The sequence below is a fragment of the Manacus candei genome, unplaced genomic scaffold (assembly GCF_025592945.1).
Source record: "Manacus candei isolate 608988 ecotype Guabito, Panama unplaced genomic scaffold, ASM2559294v1 h1tg000005l, whole genome shotgun sequence".
In the NCBI taxonomy this organism is placed as follows: Eukaryota; Metazoa; Chordata; class Aves; order Passeriformes; family Pipridae; genus Manacus; species Manacus candei.
The window spans coordinates 26,049,072-26,067,626 of record NW_026138053.1 but is presented as its reverse complement, the minus strand read 5'-3'; the positions used below and the strand labels follow the sequence as shown (position 1 = coordinate 26,067,626).

Sequence of the window (18,555 nt, the reverse complement as noted above, 5' to 3'; positions counted from 1 at the left end):
AGTTCCCACTATGCCAACTTTGGATCAACCAAACTCTTCAAATTCTTCCTTGACACCAAATCCCAGAACTGCTCAGGCCTGCAGAGCAAAGGGTGGAAAAGTGGAGGGCAAGCAGGAAATGTGTAGAAAACATCTTCAGGAATGTCACTTCTTATCAGTGCATGGAATGAGGCAGAGTTCCTGTGTGAGAAAGCGTAGAACTGAACCTACAACAAACCCACCGTGCCGTGGCAATCTGGGTTGTAGGACACTCCAACTCCATCAAAGAGCTTTGGCCCTGTTTGTTTGTCAAACAGAGGAGCAGCTGAGCACAAAATGAATAACAACTGAAGTGGCTGTTGCACTAGAATTATCCATTGGGCAGACAGTTCTGGGAGGAATTAGCTTTTAAAATGCTTTACAACATGTAATATCATCAAAAAAAAAACCCCAAGACTTGAGGTATCTTTTCTTCCTCCTTGGAATCCTTGAGTCAGATCTTACTCCCCTGTCCCCCTACCTGGCTACTAATTCCTTTAACAAAGGAAAGAGGAACAGTGAGGAATTACATGCCAGGCACTGGCTGTAGGTCAGGAGTCGAATTATGGAAAAAAACCCCAGTTCTTCATGTATTTTCCAGTATGGTCCTTTTGAACCTCCCTTTGCAGATGGCAGCGTGGGAGGAAAACTTGGAATTCCATAATACAGTCCTGGTATCTAAAAGGATAGTGCAAAAGGAAATGACTCTGCAAAAGGAAGTGACTGCAGGAAACAGAGTAGGGCAGAGTTATAGATTGCTCTTCAATTGGAACCTTTACTGGGTTTTGAGCTGCTCAGTGTAGGAAGCTGTGCTCACTCTTTCCTGTGTGGTGAAAGATTTTTCTGTGGACCCTCCATTTCACCAACGTGGTAATTTGAACGTGAACACCATGAGGTAGTTTTCCCAGGAGAACAAGAGGCTGTAAACTTATCCCTGTTCACTAAACACATTATTATTGGGCCTTAGTATTGTGTTCTCTTCTAATCTACCTTTATGAACCGTAGCTCAAAGCAGCCCTGATTGATGGTTCCCAGCAAATGATAGGGAACAGTAAATTCCCCAGGGTTTTTAATGTGATTAAAGACTTTCAGTGAGCAAATAAACAGCAGAGGAGAATTTATTAACTACTGTCTAGGGGAAAAAATCCTGTGCCACTGGGATACAGTAGAGCAGGAACTCAGTGACCAATCAGTTCCCTATAACATATGGGCATGACAGACAGTGTCTGAGCTGACAAACTGCTTCCAGGCAGCCATTTCCAGACCTTTTCCCATCAAAGATCTGGGTGAGCAGACCAGTTCCACATTGGGGAGGGTCATTGAAATCATTCAGCTTTCAGAGACAAATAAGCCACTCACCTTGATCAAGTTGTACCTGTGACATGAGCTTTCCTCTGGCTGGCATTCCTCACCCCTTTTTTTACTTGGAGGCAGAAAAAGAGATCAGTTAGCTAATCCCCATGCTAATCTGCAAGATAAAAATTCAACTAACTACCAAGTGTTATCCTTCAGACTACGGTTTTGACACTATTAATATTATTTTTGTCCTTTTCCACTTGGAACTGGAAAAGCAGTAGAAATTGTGATTGTCTCCAAATCCCCTTATGAGAACTCTATGATATCAAAAGCCAACAGATACATGATACATGTGATATACAAGCCCAGCACACCTCAGGTGGGTACAGCAGAGCTCAGGGAGTTATTTCTGCTTGAATTCTAATAATTAAATGTGCTTCACGGGACCTGTGAGTGTTCTGACACTTTGGCTTTTTGAGGCAGAGCACAGATCCGTGCACTGACACAGTAAACTCACTGCAAGCTCTGTTTTTACTGTGAAAATGTACATGTCATTTCAGGTTAATTTTCGGGTTTCTGTACCCCGGCTGCTTAAGCTCCTCATTAGCATGTCAATCCTTGTTTAGACTGTGCTATTCATCAAGTGTAGGCAAGGATTATTGCTTCCCCACTTAACTGGGCCTGGTGGATTAGATACTAAAAACCAGACTGAATGTTGTTAAGCAGTACTTTCATGCTCGACACTCCTTAATATGTAAAACACTAAGCACACAGACAAAACCATAAGCTGCCATTTGTAGATGCTAAAAAGTCCACAGCATCTTCCCCCTCCACAGCCTGTGACCTGCACACTTTCATTTATTACACCTGCCTGTTGCCTAAGCACCTGTTAACTTTTTAAACAAATCTTACAAGCAACATGAAATTAGAATCACAGAATGTCCTGAGATAGAAGGCACCTACAGGGATCATCGAGCCCAAGTCCTGGCCCTGCACAGGACACCAGAGAATCACACCAATGAGATTTAATCTCCATGTTGATGAATGGGGCTGTGGTGTTGAGCTGTGCCCAAGAGGCACAGACATCTTGGGGAGCTACAGAATTCATCACTTCAACAGTACCAGAACCCGCACAGCCAGGGGGGCATTAATGGTAACCTTTTTTTGTCTTGTTTCCCCAGTAATAGTTAATAATAGCTTTACAGTTACAAGTTAGAGTAATTTTTGTCAATAGACCTGACAAACATCAACTTTACTCTAAAAAGGGAATTTCTTTAGCTAGGACAACACTGAAATACCCCACTAAAACTATTTTTTGTTAATATCACAAAATATTGTACCTATACCTAATAACCTCTGGTACCCTGTTTCACCTTCCTCACTGTGCACCTATCTCTTGCCTCCTGTTTAAACCTCACCCACCACCATCTCCCACAGCGGGATTAATGGGGAGACGGTGAGTTTCCACTGTCTGGAATCCACAGGCTGCAATCAATGCATTCCCATAAAAGAACTGCTCTCCTCCACATGGATGTGCAGGAATGTTTGGGAGAAGCAATGGCAATGCTCACTGCCTTGGATGAAGGGAGCAGTTCATGCTTCTGAGATCACTCCAAGTTCTGCAGAGACCAGCAGCATTACATCAGTCTCGGAGAAGGTATTCCATGCTCCCACAAGACCTGGATCAGCCAAAGAGCTCACCACGAAGGGTAACAGCATGGATGCCTGCAAAGGAACCAACCAACCATGCCTGACATGGTTGGAAAACCACTGCAGCAACACTATTTGCACAGCTTATTAGACAACTAAGAGAAATCCCCACTGAGCCCAAGCTGTAATTTGGAATCTGCTTGGCAGAGAATGGTTTTAGACACTGAAAAGGTTTCCTCAGAATGCCTCGTATCTCCAACAACCACAATTAACAACAGAAGGCTCCAAAATCCAAACCCAAACCCAAAATCAAACATATGGCATGTAAGTCTTTACAAACAAACTCTTTATTAAGAACAAAATCATACAACTTGCAGGAAGTTCCCTAAGGGCATGATATATTACAGAGCTGTACTGGTACTAAGGAACCAAAACGGCAAACAGACTTGGGAAGAGGAAGAGAGGAATTTGGGAGAGGAAGTCCCTGGAAAGACTTCACTGCACTTCCACCACTACCAGCTGGCCCTGCTCGGGTCCCCGTAGCCTCCCCGGTAGCCCCCGCCCGCTCCTCGGTACCCCCCTCCTCCCCCTCCTCTATAGCCGCCTCCACCTCCGTAGGGGCTCCCTGGGTATCCTCGTGCTCTGGAGCGCCGGCCGGAGTATCCGGAGTACCCGTACCCGCCGTACCCTCGGCCCCTATGGGGGCCTCCCCAGCCCCTGGAGCCGCCGTTGTCGTAGCGAGTCATCTTGGGGGGGCGGGGGCCGTCCCCGAACCTGCAACGACAAAAAGCAGAGCCTTGAGACAGCCTCACAAATTCCGCTTCCTAAAGGCTGCAGGAACTGCCAAGATCCTCAGCTGAGCCACCTCTGGTTTCTGTAACAGAACAGTGTTGGAACCACACCTTTTCCACTTCGGAAGCTTTCCTCTGCTTCAGAAGCAAGGCATGAAAACAAGGGGCGATCGAGGGGTGCAAGCCCAGCCAAATATTTATTTCCACAAATAGGTTTGCCCAAAATAAATCTGGATTATCTTTTCTTTAAAAAGTCACAGTGTTTTGCAAAGAGGTGATGACAAGCTTTTATTGCCGAGATTCATGTGCCCTGCCTGTGGAAACAGGCGGTGCTCTGTCCCCACCAGGCTTTGCAGGGAGCATTCCACACACCCAGGAGCCAAAGCCCGCGGCTCCTGCGCCGCCCCCGGGCTCACCTTGTGTTGGCAGCCAGGAGGGCCATGCCCGCGGCCGCCGGCCTGGAGAGCTGCCGGATGACGGTCAGCATGCGCTCGTGTGCCGGGTCCAGCTGCTGGATGATGGCGGGATCTTTGGTCACCTCCACCACCAGGGCCTCCACGGCGGCGCGCAGGGCCGTGATGCAGGCGGCCGGCACGTGCGGCATCCGCAGCTTGATCCTGCGGCACAGAGGAGGGTCAGAGCCACCCCTACTGCCGGGCACCAAGATGGCCCGGGGAGCGGCTCCTCCTTGAGCCACAAACCTCCAGGCTCATCTCTGAAGTTCTAATTTGGGGCAGATTGGCCCAGTGAAGGGCCAGATTTGAAAGATCCCTACAATTTGACATTGCTAAAATGTAACTATTCTTCTGTCGAAATTTGTTCTTGAATTAAAACAAAGGGCCATGGAGATGCTCCAAGGGCTGGAGCCCCTCTGCTCTGGAAACAGGCTGGGAGAGCTGGAGTTTCTTGGGCTCCAGGGAGACCTTAGAGCCCCTTCCAGTGCCTAAATAGGGCTTATAAAAAGGAGGGAGAGGGACTTTTTATGCGGGCAGATAGTTACGGGACAAGGTGGAATGGTATCAAACTGCCAGAGGGCAGGGTTACACGGGACATTGGAAGAAATCCTTCCCTGGGAGGGTGGTGAGGCCCTGGCACAGGTTGCCCAGAGAAGCTGTGGCTGCCCCACCCCTGGGAGTGTCCAAGGCCAGGTTGGACGGGGCTTGGAGCAACCTGGGCTAGTGGAAGCTGTCCACCTGAGATGAGCTTTAAAGTCCCTTCCAACCCAAACCATTCTGGGACTCTGTCATTCTATACTCAGATAATATCAATATGTAACTTCTTGCATCAAAACAGAAAGATACAAAAATAAAAAGTGAACTAAGAACATGAGGCTCCAAGATTTTGAAAGCTCCAGGCCACCCTCAAAAATGCTAGTGAATTAAGGTTAAGCATTTCTTTGCCTCCATTTCACCAACCAGGGGGAAAAAATGAAAGAACAAAAAGACACCCAGATGGTATTTGGTCAAGGCCACAAAATTTACACTGCCAGAGGCAATCACTGCTCTCCTCAAGCTGTTTCCAAGACTTGAAAACAAGGTTTCCTCAGCCTCTCTCTGAAGTGGAGGCCCAAAACTCCTCATACCTCTTATTCACCTTCCAGTTAAAGAGGAAAAACCCAGCAGTTTTTATGGAAACTGCCTGGTGTCCTGTTTTCAGCTGAAGCAGATAATCTGCATGGAACAGAGCTCCAATAAACCCCTCCCTTCCTCACAGGAAACAAAGGTGATGCGTTCCCAACACACCTGTGGTGCAGGGCCTGCTCTGGCCCTGTTCTAGGGATATTTTTGTCCACAGAACTGACACTCCCCCTCAGTCAGGGGGCTTGGAACTGGATGGGCTTTAAGGTCCCTTCCAACCCAAACCATTCCATGATTCCATGATTCTGAGCACCAAGGAGGTCCATACCAGTCATCCACCAGAATGAGCTCCCCATCTGACAGGACTTTCTTGGAGGCAAAGAGGAGCAGCTGCAGTGGGCTCACCAAGGTCATGGTTTTGGCAGAGATGGCTCGTGTTCGAATCTGCAGGTGAGAGAGGAAAACAACTCTTGAAATGGAAAACGGATCCTGACCTTCCCCTGGACACTGAAACTGGAGAGTTTTGTGAAAAAAACCCCACCCAACAACACACGAAAAAAATCTACGTATAATGTTAGGAGATTACGAGAGCAAGTGCACAAACAAAATTTAATGCCAGGCTGATGTTTGGAGTGTTTCTGTGCTGGCTGGTGTAAAAAAACCCATCAAACCCCAACAGCTATTTAGAAATACTCATCTTCTGTGTCTGCAGTTATGCAGCTGGGGTTTAGCAAGAGCCATCTCATGCTTTGCCAGCCTAAAAATGACCAAGGCACAGCTGAATTATCTTCTCACCTTTTGCATTGCTGGGGCTGTGATGAAAAGCTGCTTCAGTAGAGTCCTACTCATGCAAGTGTGCCAGGCTGCTTTCTCACTTTATAGAAACGAGACCTTAAGCTTGAACTCGAAGTGAGCACTTGGATTTCTGACCTGAGCCAGAGATAACAGCCCTGACTACCCAGCTCCTGCCCCTCACTTTAAAGAGGAACAGAAGAGCAGCACTTTAGATTTCAGCCTCCCACCCTGACAGCTCCTCTCTCCCTTCTTTCGCACAGCAGAATCTGTTGTACTTGTTTGTCCTCAGGGAGAAGATCTGCTCCTACCTGGAAGTCACCACACACACTCAAAAGAGAGAAACTTCCAGAATAAAAACTGTGGCAAGGAAATGGCCAGTGCAGAGCTCTGAAGTTCCTGGTGAGACAGACGACGCCAAGTGCAGCGGCAAATGGACAACCACACCTCAGAGAGGAACTTCCCTTCAGCAGGTACCTCCTGGGCAGGGAGAGAGCTGCACACAAACCCTTCCTGCCCCCCAGCCTCACCCAGCTGTTGCCGTAGCCACTGCTCAGCCACTACCTTAGTCACCCCTCGTTTGCCATATGTATGTTGGTTTAATAAAGCAAAGCTTTTTGAACTCAAAAGTCTTTTGGTGTTTTCAGGGAAGCTCAATTTAGAGAGATGGTCGAGGGGTATTGTAGGTCTGACCCTCCTGGGATCCTGACACAGAGAGTGAAGAGGGGCAAAGCCTCACCACAGCTCTGAACTATGGATGTGAGAATCCAGATTATCAAGGCAAGATCCCAGCCAGTGCCCAAAGGGTTTAAAATTTCATTTGTTACCAAACATAAAAGCATTGCCTTTGTTTGCTCCTACAAATACAGGTGAGCAGGAGCAGCTGAGCTCATGGAGGCCATCACTGGAGCACAGGAGATCTCACAGGGCTTCCAGAGACATGTAGGTACGTGCTGAGTACACCAGATCCAGGGGATGGAGGAGCACATCCTGGGGACCCTGGGGAAAGCATCCCGGGGTTCTTAAGAGATGCTTGGGAAATGGGAATTGCCCTCGGCAGATGACAAACTACCTTCAGGCTGAAACAGGAGCACCCCACTTCCATATTCCATGCCCCTCTTTTCTCCCTGGATTCATAAGTAGCAGAAGTGATAAGGGTAAAAATTCTCTGGTGCCCGATGAGCAAGAAAGAGCTCCCAAAACAAACTCTGAAAGAAGGTAATCGTTTAGATTCCTCTCTGTGATCTGGCTGTTGTCACAAAACTCACAGGAACTTTCTACTGGATATGGTTGACTTGAAGCTCCTGGGAGGCTGAGTGACACCAGGACCACATAAAGTTCACTTTCTGGAAAGCAAACCAACCAACAAACAGCCCCTCCCCAAAAAACAAGCTAAATATTGCACAGTCAGGTTTTTTCCTTATGGTTTCTTTACCAAGAAGAGCCTCTTGAACAATCTGGCAGCACGTGATCAAGAACAAACCCAAAAGCTTTACCTTTTCTCCAAAAACGAAGAAGGGTGATGGATACTTGATGTCCTGGCTGCTGAAAGGGCAGTTGACAGATGATTTGTGGATGAGAGCGTTGTGCCCCTCTGTGGTAAGAATTTTCCTTTTCTCCTTGTGGTAGCAGACGTTGGGGTAGACCCCAAAAGCCAGCAGGGAGATGACAACATCCAGGTTATTATCTGGGCCAGTGTTGTTGAATGGCTGAGTCATCAAACACTCTGTTGGCAGAGAACAGAGGAGTGGCTCAAATCCACAGGACATGGAGGAGAGCACAGCAGAGCTGTTTAGGATCCTGGATCAGAGCAGGGCTGTTTAGGATCCTGGACCAATGCATTTTCTGATTCAGTCCACTGGTAGAGGTGCATCTGCTCCCCAATGACCTCTGCGCTCAGAGCACTTCAGCTCTACATTCAACTTTTAATTTCTTAATGGAGAGCAAAAAGCTGAAAAATACTGCTAACAAGGAGGTATTTTTCTTTCCCAAACTCTTCATAAACAAGGTTGCCCAGAATGTGCTGTACCACAGTGTGTTTACTGTCATTTGTTCTGGAGACAGAACTTCAGGGGGAGGTCAGAATGGATGCTTTTATTAGTTTATTTGTTACAAACCTCCCCAGAGTCTCTGGGAGCTTGTTTTCAGGTCATCTTGCCCAGAAAGAAAGTTAAGGGTAAATGCAGCAGTGATCCAAGCAGCGTGAGGAGAAAAAAATTAAAGGAATTTAAAGAAAAAAAAAAAGGAAAAGAAGGAGAGATAAACATCTACTAAATCCAACCAGACAAACCATTTCACTGAGCTCCTCAGCAACATTTGGCTAATTCAGAACCTGGTCAAGTTTAAGAATTTTATTTTATTTTTTCCTAGAAAATGGAATAATTTGGCACACTGCTGCACACCCCTCCTGCAGCAGGAGTCACAGGGAACACAACACTGTTCAGCTCACACAGACTCCCTGCTCAGGCTAAAGGAAAGGAGGGGGGAAGTACAGCACGTTTTGGAGATGTAAAAGTGAAGGAGAAAGAAAACCAGGGAGGTAACACTCTAAGGACAGCTGCTTAATAGATTTTCAATCCTGCAGTCCTAACCTCAGCCTTCAAAACCAACCTGTGTTGCACCACAGCCATCACAGCTTCTCTGCTTTAGGAGACAGCACTAAAATTCCATCTAAAAGCAGAGCAGTGTTATGGCAAATCCACTAAACCCTCTGTGCTTCTGTGTTCAACACAGACTATCCTGCTTATTTATTTATCACCTCAGAATGAAAAATGCAAATTCTTAAATTACTGTGTCCAAGTAGAATCACCTTCAGGGAAGCCAGAACTAATAAGTATGTCTTTCAGCTGGACTTTTGCTTCCCAAGTCATTCTAAGAGTGGCCATGCTGAGTCTTTTGTGCTCACAAAACCTCTTCTCTGCTTCTTCACCACCCATTCTGAAAAGCAAACAGAGGGAATTACAAGTCTGGTCAGGGAAGGGGAAAGCTCACACTATGTTACCCACGACTCCCCCTCAGCAGCTGCGCCAGACAACGTACCTTGCATTGTCCCAGGCCTGGAAGACAGAGAGCAAAGCCACGTGATCCGAGTACCTGGTCCCAGCAAAATTCCTATGGACATAACCCAGGCGTTTGCCCTCATTGATGAAGGGCTCAGGGAAACAGGTGGCAGCAGAGATGGTACAAACAGCATCTCCCACGCTGAAAGGAGCCACAGAAGGGATCAGGGTCATTCAGTTCCTGCTGCAGCACCTGCTGCAGGCTGCTGGTAGCAGTGCAGCTTCTCTGCTACAGACCTCAGTAATCTACCAGAGTTCTTCACTGAAACACTTCTCTGGAAGTGGATGTTAAATCAGGTCTATCTTCCCTACCCTCCTCCCCATCCACACACCACCTTCTTAGGTGAAAAGGACCCTGCAGCCATCACAATGACAAAGCAAAACCTAGGGATTCATTTTAATCCTTACCTCAGTGTCAAATTCCATGTCTCCCCACCTCTAGTTCACGGTTATACTTAAGTGTTTCCAGTCCCACTCTTAATTCATAAATATTCAGGCTCCACTGATCTGTTGCAGTGAACTCTCAGTTTCATAACTACTTCATTCCCTACACTAGAAGTTATTTCTCCTCTGCTCCCATGAATATTCAGTCTGCTCTCCCCAGCTGCAGCACTTATTGCTCATCTAGATATATTGTTTTTTCTCTCATACAGTGCATGTCAAGAGGCTCAGGAACTCAGAAAAACAAGAACAAGACACTGAGATGAGTACTCAACTTACTAAAAAATGCAGCCCATGATCATCATCTTGCCCAGACGAGGCTCAATGGGAAGCTTGGCCAGGATTCTTCCAAGAGGTGTCAACTCATCGTTGGAATCCAGGGCATCCAGCTCTGAAACAAGATGCCTTCTGATCAAAGGGGGTTAACTAGTCCCAGAAAGCCTTAGATAAAAAATACAGAGTTTCTGTGTGTTTAAATAGAACCCCACCTGTACTTAAGTTTAATGTTGTTTACAATATTGCCAACCTGATTTTCAAAACTGGACTAAGGTCAGATAGATTTTACTTTAGCTTTACAGATGTTTTCCTACCTCCTCCACAGTTAAAATAATCACTATTTAATTCACATACGTGTTTTTCCATTCCTTTTTTAGTTTGTTTCTGTACAAACCACCATTACATTGCTAAACTTTCTTCAAGTCCCTATATTTGATCTAATCACAGCCAACTGTGGAGTCTTCATTGCTGCTGCCAGATCACAGAATTCTCTTCCTCAATGTCCTAGTTAGAACAGCTGGGACCAATTCATCACTGGATGGGTGTAACCCAAAACTGTGTATTCTATAGCCTTCCATGCCATTTCCCAGAAACCGTTATCAATAGAGCATTTACACCCTCTGCCCAGAGCAGCCTGACTCCTCAGGCTATAAACTAGGCGTTAAGAGGCGTTAAGATAGGAAGATGTTCCTGTCCTCACACCCTTTTATGGAATTCCCCGCTCTGAGGGAAGGACTGAGCATTCCTGCCTGAACTGGGGAAAATATAAACTTGGAGTTTTGGAACCTTTTTACCACTCGTGGGATCCAGAGGAAGACTGCAGCTCACCGCTCTCAACCAGACTGAGACCACCACCCTCAACTGGACTGCAATCACCACTTTTGACCAGACTGCAGTAGCTCTCCCACCAGCAGGTTTTTTTCCCCTCTCCCTTTACTTTGGACTTGGGGGGGCCCAAGGAACACCACTTTGCTCATGCCCCAGGGTACTGGGTTATACATTTGGGTTTTGTGGGTTAAGACCAATTGTTTGTCTGTATAATCGTACTTATTGTATTATTTTATTAAATTGTTATTCTGACTTATAATCTCTCTTTTGAGTTGAGTTCATTTCCCCTGCTGGTCAACTTTTAAACCAGCACACTCAAAAAGAGACCACCACAAACTCTCTCTTCATGAGGCTTTACCTGCCTTTTCCCCCTTCCATTACCTACAAATCATCACCTGTATTCATCCTCAAAGCTATCAGGAGTTTTTTTACATTAAAAAAAACAAAAAAACTTTGAAGCCTCAGCAATTAAACAGGAAAGGAAACACATAAAAGACTCCTTAGCCACCATCAAATCCATTTTTTCTTGGCACCTATTGAACCCAAAAGCCTAAAGAATACTTTGAAGAGTAACATCTCACCTTCCTGAAAAAGTACTAGCAGTGTACCTGCACTGAAAAATCACAGGTCATCCAGGAGAGGGAGGCACCTGCAGAAACAGCTACTTGGTGTTAGAGCTGAAAACATTTGCCTTTTCCCCTGGCTCTGCACTTCTTATCTACACAGTGAGAAAAGCACTTACAATTTTAGACCAGAAAGTCATTAAACTTGAATACCTATCCCCAGCTCTGTTTTTCACTCTGGTCGCCCCCCTGTATACAATCAAGCAGATATTTCAGTTGTTAAAAATTTTAAGAAGTGCTTATTTACTGACATTTGCAAAGTATGCTGAGATTTGACATCACTGCTTTACACCTAAAGCATAAATTTAAGGTTCCTCCCTGCCCCATTTTATTTATATTCTAGATAGTTCCTCGAAAAAAGTGGGGAGACAGCTCAACTCCCACCTCAGTTTCTCCTGGCTTTTTATGCAGATTTATAAACTGGAGATTTAATTACCTGAGAATATTGGATCTTGGGTCAGCAAACTGTTCAAAGCAGTAATTGTACAATGAACTAGCAACCTCTCTTTTTCAGTGCTTTTACAGCAGCTTTGTGAATGCCTCAGGCACTGGACTGAGTCTGTGCTGCACACAGCAGTGCCACAGCTGGAAAACAGGAAGCTGGAAGCTAACATAAGTTACTGGTGAAACAAAAAAACAAGCCTCGAGTTTGAAGGCTCAAGTTTCTCAAAGGAATGACCCTCCACTTGGGAATTCAAGTATTTCTTCAGCTGCACAAGCCACTGCCACCCACACGGTGCCTCCAGGAAACACCTCAGAGTGTCCCACAGCGTGTGCTGCTCACACAGCCCAGCAGGGGAGGTGCAGCCTTGCTCAGTGAGCAGGGACACGGAAAAGCACTGGGACACAGGGAACACAGCTCCAGGAACAGCCTGAGGGCAGCCCAGGTACCTCTGAGCGTGCGCTCCGCCTCGATCACCGCATCCAGGGGCGGCGGCTCGATGGCCTTGGCCAGGAACTGCCCGATGCCGCCCAGCCGCAGCAGTTTGATGCTCAGAGCGATCTCGTGGAGTGGCGTCCGGAACATTTCGGGTGTCATGTGAGTCTGCAGTCTGGGATGAGAAGAGAACAAAGAAGGGTACGTTTCACTGAGCACAGGCTTTGATCACCACGAGGGGTCATTGCACCAGCACAAACTACTGCCCTCCAAAGCCCCTGAGCCAACCCACGGCTCTCTCTGTGCTCCTGGAGCCTGGGCCCTTCTACTAGGAAATTCCATGCTTCTCCTCTGGGCTAAATCTGCACTGGGAATGCACACAGGGTGTAGCCCTCACATCCCCACTGCCTGCTGTGGCTTCTACCACGAGCTGACCACACGGAGCCTGCATGGCTGGAGCCCCACTCCCAGCATGGCTGTGTCCAGCCCTATACATCCCTTACCATCATCTCCTCTTCCACTCCTGAGAGACAACCTGCTTGCAGCCCTTTTGTACAAGCACTTCTCTACCTGTCCCATCAACTCCAAACCACCCACTCCTCCTGCACACACTTTTCTGATCACTAAAAAGATTAAGTATTTCTGCTGGATGTTTTCCAAAGGTAATTTTTTGGCAGGAAAAAAGACCTGATGGAAACACACAGAGCTCTCAAGTCTTTAGCATAGTGATCCTTTGTGATCCTTCAGTTTGCTGGTTGAAATATGAAGTCCAGGGAATGACTGCATTCAGCAACAGGCAGCTAAAAAAGGTTTCAAACACCTTGAACAGATATCCAGGTTCTGCTGGCACCAGATTTAGACGGTATCTCTCAAAAGATTATCTTCACAAGTCCACAAACCCTTTCCAAGGCACCATGGAACTAGTATATTTTGGGTTTATATTCTTTCAAGGAAGGTAACTTTAAAATCATGAAGTCCCATGATTACTTCAGTAGCCCAAAATCAGGTCCCTGTCAAAAATTGTTAATTAAAATCACTCCACTGTACTCGACAGCAGATCTAAATAAATTTGAGCAATTCAAGGAGAGCTTTTGATCAACTGATGCTTTCAGAGGTTACAAAAAGTTGAACATCAAAACAGTTATGCTCTAACAGCCAGAGAAAGGGGCACTGGAACTTTCATGAGGGAGATCAAACATAGAGTGTAACAGCTGTGTAGACTTTTCCAACCAGCAAAGAGATTTCCATGGCTCTAGTAACGGAGAAACAGCTTGGCAGAGAGAAGAGGTCAAAAGTTTCAGCTCAGGGAAGGTGCCAGCAGAGCATGAAGTGGCTTCCTGGCCATGGAAGGGGATGCAGAGAAAAGCAACATCTGCTTTCCCTGCTTTTTGCCACTTCCATGACAGAATTGACTGTTATGTGGAGAGGCCAGGTGCCCTCAATGTTTGCAGGCAGACTAGAGCCTCATCCTCACTACAAAGCTCTTTTCTGCCTTGCCTCAATTCCCAAGCAGTATTATTTTTCCCCTGAGAGGTTCTGTAGGTTGCAGTAAAGTTCTTAGTGATAAAATCATCAGCTACTTATCCACCTCATACTATGGGTGAAAGCATTTCGAATAGGTACGTTTTTTAGCCAAAGAACTGCGATATTTCGGTGTGAGCTGACATCACCCATCTCTCTGTGCCTTCTGCAGTGATTTCTGCAGTGTGACCAGAGCAGCACACAGCAGTCTGGGGGTATTTTGTCCCTGCAGAGCACGGCCTCACCTCTCAAAGCGAGCTCTGCTGCACAGGTGGAAGCAGAACCCGGCCCGCACACGCCCAGCTCTGCCTTTGCGCTGCTCCAGGTTGGTTTTGGATGCCCAGACCGTGGCATAGTTTGTCATGTTGTTGTGAGCCGTGAACAGCTTCACTTTTTGCCTGTTCCAGGGGGAAGAAAAACCACTGAAGATCAGAAGCTCTTCACCTTATGTCCTGCCAAATCAGTTCTTATTTTATTGCTTGAAGTCACATTGCTTAAGAAGCCAGCCACCCTGTCTGAGTAGCTGAGCTTTGGTTAGTTAGGCATGGATCTGGAAGCTAAAGCATCACTCTTTAAAAAGCAATGCCCCAAGCCACACACAGATGTTCTCACAACTGCCTCAAAAGCTTAAAATTATCTTAAAATCATGAGCTCCTCGGGTGCACTTTGCTCAGAGAACATGTCCAGCAAGGCAGGATCTGTAGGAGACTACAAAAATCTTCCCTCTTTTCCATCAGACAGACACTGAGGGTTTGTAACACTCATCTGGCAGATGGCATCCATCAAATTGGCGTGGAGACTCATTGACACCTCACATGAATAGTGCCAGCATGACCAACCCAGCCCACTGAGATGCCAGCGTGGTGTGTCACTGTGCTGACCGGCTGAAGACAATGCTAATTTGTCCTGAGTTAGAGTCCTCACGCTCAGCTCTGGGAGCATGGGAACACAAGGCACCTCTGTGCGCTCCCAGAACGTTTTCTGCATTCCCAGGGGTAGGATTTACAAAACAAAAAGCTGCTTCATGAACTCACTTGCAGGAGTCAATAACAAAGACCACGTCGTTGATGGTAATGCTGGTCTCGGCAAGGCTGGTGGATAAAATAACCTATAAAAACCAGGAATTGCAAAGTGACGTTATTGGTCTGGAATAGCTGAGGATGAACAGAAAATAAACTACAGAACTTAAATAAAAAATTCAGCAATACATTCCCCAACAGCCCAGAGCTGCACACAGAGAAGGCTCCCTTACTTTGGTCACTCCGGGAGGCACGGGATCAAACACTCGACGTTGTTCTTCCAGAGGAATTTGGGAATGCAGAGGTAAAATCCTGTACTGGTGGCCTCCTACAACAGGAATACAAGAAGGTTGGTAACTACTGTTATGTGACTCTCATTTCTTCTTTGCACAACATAAAAATTTCTGCTCATTCACTTCCACAACAAATTAGCTCCCTAAGCCTCTCATCCAACTCCCATCCTCGCACAGCCAATAGTTTCCTTTGAAAAAGATGAAATATAATAAAACAGCTGCTTATACCAAAGCGTGGGTTCATTTCTAGATGCTTCTGCATTGTATAGATCAAATTCCAGCCAGGTAAGAAAACAAGGACAGCTCCTGGGACATTCAGAGTCTTGATATAAATCAGCAGGGCCTCAATGAGCTCAAAAGAGGTTTCTCTCTCGTTCAGCTGAGCCATGGAGTGCTTTGTTTCTGGGCCATATTCACCACTGCAAATAAGGTTGCAATTGGCCTACCAAAAAAAAAAATCATATAAATTAATTCACTCAGACTATAGAGAGTGGCTGGCCAGGCACACAGGAAAATGAGATATGTGGGTAGTTGTCTCTCAAGAAAAACTGGCCATCTTTTAAAAATTTCAAATGACTGGCCTAAACAGAAGTTTCAAATCTACAAATTAAAAGCTATAGAAGTGACAGTTTCTTGACAATGTATGAGAGCACTGACAACATCAACTGCAAGCAAAGAAGGGAAAGAATCTAAATTTTCACCCTGAAAAGGTATCACCAAGCTCATGCTTCCCTGTTTCTTCTTCCAAGGTCACCAATCTTTTCATTTTCAAAACCATTTCAGTTCTAGTTTTAAAGAGAAGTAGATTGACAAAACACGAGAACTTTGGCTTCAGTGAAAAAGAAATTCTTCAGTTTAGAAGGGCAATGGGAAAACTAAGTTGTATTGCTGAATTTAACAGCAATCTCAGAGATTAAAAATAGGAAAGCTGCTACAAGTGTTTTAGTTCAACAATGCCACATGAATTACACTTGAGTTAGAGCCCTAAAACTGGCACTTGCTCAATTTTTCATATGGAAAAAGGTCAAACATACGTCCTCATCTTCACCACTTTCTTCATCCTTCTCTTTCTTCTTCTTCTCCTTTGGTGGAGGAACAAACTGAGTCATTTGAATACAATCTTCCAGAAAATAATCTGCAAGGACAGACAGGTGATCAGGACTGACTGCCAGAAACCTGTGTAATAATTCTTCTCATCATCTCTCCAGAGTCTCCTGACGTAACTGGGATGTTTCAGAGTATGAACAAAAGAAAAAGTAAAGCAGTTGCTGGAGGTGCAACCAGTGGTTTACCTTGGACAGGAAAGGTTCTGCCGTAGACCTCGATGATGGGACAGTTGAAGAAGTATTCACAGAACATACTAGTGTCAATGGTGGCAGACATGAGGACAACCCTGATTTCAGGGTAGGCCTGAATGACATCCCTCAGCACCACCAAAAGGAAGTCAGTCTGCACACAAGGAGAATAAAAGAGTCATTAACTTGCTACTCATAAAAAGCAATATCTTCCCAAGAGACCAGAAGGAACTACACAGACATACACATCTACTGAACAGGAGTTTTACTGGACAAGAGAAGTAATAAGTAGCATAAAAACATTCTGTAATCAGAAACTGTTGTCAGTGCTTTATTTTGAAATTACTGCAATTCCTGGGGTAAGTAAATTTTAGGATTTCCAGTATAAAGAAGGTAGTCTAAAAGTAGTCTGCTTCCTTCCTAACAATACATTACAACCTCAGGTCTTTATAGACTTGGTTTACACATAAAGTAGCTACAGTTCATAAATAAATAAAAATGTGCAGGTGTATGTGAAGTTTATAGCTCTGTTTAAACATGACATTTATTTAGTTTTGCCATGCAGTTAGGCAGGCCCTTTGTTCCAAAGGTATAATTCCTATCTCAGTCAAAATTTCAAAACTTGTATTTTACATCGTTAACATAAAATTAATTGATGAAGAGAAAAATGTGCGTTGCAATTCCACCCAAAGGAGACCCCAAATTCTGTCCAAACAAGCTTAAATATCCTGTCAGAACTTTGTGCTTGCTCTCGCTCTCATTGTGGCAAGGCTGAAAATGATACAGAATAATCAAGGGGACAGAAAATGTTTCCCATTTCTTAAATAGCATTCAATCCCTCCCCTACTTCTACTGCAGGGTCTGTAAAATATCACCAGTAATACAACACTGTCAGTAGGAACAGAAATGCAGAGTAACAGTGCAATTTAGTGTGCTCCCCTGTTTGGACAAGATGTGCTTGTGCCATGGTGTTCTGTTCTCCAGAGGGGACCAGGACATTGGAGATGCTAACAGGCAAAAAGAGGGCAGCAAGGAAGCATAAGTCTTTGCTCTGCTAATCAGGTAAGGAGTAATTAAGAGCTTCTAAAAACATTATTGAGGATGGAAAACTGACATATATGTCCCTTAGTAAGACACAGTTTGCTCTCACGTTGGCTACTACACACAAACACATCCACAAGTTAAACAGTAGCACAGAGAGATCAGGACTGCAGTCAGCAGCTCACTCACATTAATGTCTCTCTCATGGATCTCATCAACAATAACATGGCTAATGCCACGGATCCCAGTCTCCACCTTTCTCAGAAGAACACCTGAAAAAGCCACATCAGGTAAATGTTCCTGTAACAGAGCAATCTTCCCCCTCTCAGCCCCTGGTTTAAAAACCAGGAAGTGTGCAGGCTGCCCAGCCCCTTTTCCAACCCATCTCTAATTGCCAGGCCTTCATCTGTACAAGTGACAGCAAGGGCATGAAGCATTACCACCTGAAAGACTCTTTCACCCTTCCCACCCAATGCTGCCTCCCCTTCTGCCTCTTAAGGACAATTATATGGCAATTTTACCTCTTCATGGGATAATTTCTGTGTGCTATCAGACCTGTATTACCAGACTTCTGAATAACAGCCTTAATTTTTCTCTGCACGACAGCACATCAGTAAACTTGTACCCAGAAAAACCCTTTTCAATCCCTGAAACAGGCTTCCTACAAATTTTAACCGAACCACACCCCTGCTTTTGCTGCTAACTCGGAGTGTGGACCCATAAGGAATGAGCTGCAGAGGTAGCAAAGCAGTACAGACCCACGGTGCAGAACATGATGCTGGCGTGGGGCCGAGGCAGCACGGACTCGAAGCGCACGCTGTACCCGCAGCTCTGCCCCGGCTCCTCTCCCCGCTCGTAGGACACGCGCTCTGCCACCGACACCGTGCTGATCCGCCGCGGCTGGGGGGGAAAGGGGGCCCTGACTTAATGATCAGCTTACAGAACTTTATCACAACAGCACTGAAAGCAAGAAAATAAATCGGAAGTGCTACAGGTGTCCTGCCCTCAGATTTCTTCACGGAGTAATCATTAAACACCAGTGTGTGTAACGACATGTTTTTTTCTTCTGAAATGATTAATTCTACATATGAAATCACAGAGCAGGGATATGAGGATACATGGGAACTACCAGCTGGCATTTGCCAAATCTTTTCCCCT

The 18,555-nt window shown here is 45.6% G+C and overlaps 1 protein-coding gene across 4 annotated transcripts in view; it reads right to left on the bottom strand.

The window, feature by feature from the left end:
- Positions 1–3,289: 3,289 nt before the first annotated feature.
- The window catches only part of DHX9 (DExH-box helicase 9), a 36,462-nt gene continuing 21,196 nt past the window's right edge, over positions 3,290–18,555 (bottom strand). For all 4 annotated transcript variants that reach the window (XM_051793713.1, XM_051793668.1, XM_051793659.1 and 1 more), the window contains 16 exons: positions 18,156–18,297; positions 17,587–17,669; positions 16,354–16,510; positions 16,096–16,196; positions 15,290–15,503; positions 15,002–15,096; positions 14,784–14,857; positions 13,995–14,147; positions 12,243–12,403; positions 9,904–10,015; positions 9,164–9,325; positions 8,934–9,061; positions 7,621–7,850; positions 5,661–5,776; positions 4,172–4,372; positions 3,290–3,738 (listed from right to left, as the gene is read on the bottom strand). In XM_051793713.1, the coding sequence (XP_051649673.1) occupies positions 3,477–3,738; positions 4,172–4,372; positions 5,661–5,776; positions 7,621–7,850; positions 8,934–9,061; positions 9,164–9,325; positions 9,904–10,015; positions 12,243–12,403; positions 13,995–14,147; positions 14,784–14,857; positions 15,002–15,096; positions 15,290–15,503; positions 16,096–16,196; positions 16,354–16,510; positions 17,587–17,669; positions 18,156–18,297 (2,391 nt within the window). In that variant the 3' untranslated portion in view covers positions 3,290–3,476. The remainder of the gene's footprint in view (positions 3,739–4,171; positions 4,373–5,660; positions 5,777–7,620; positions 7,851–8,933; positions 9,062–9,163; positions 9,326–9,903; positions 10,016–12,242; positions 12,404–13,994; positions 14,148–14,783; positions 14,858–15,001; positions 15,097–15,289; positions 15,504–16,095; positions 16,197–16,353; positions 16,511–17,586; positions 17,670–18,155; positions 18,298–18,555) is intronic.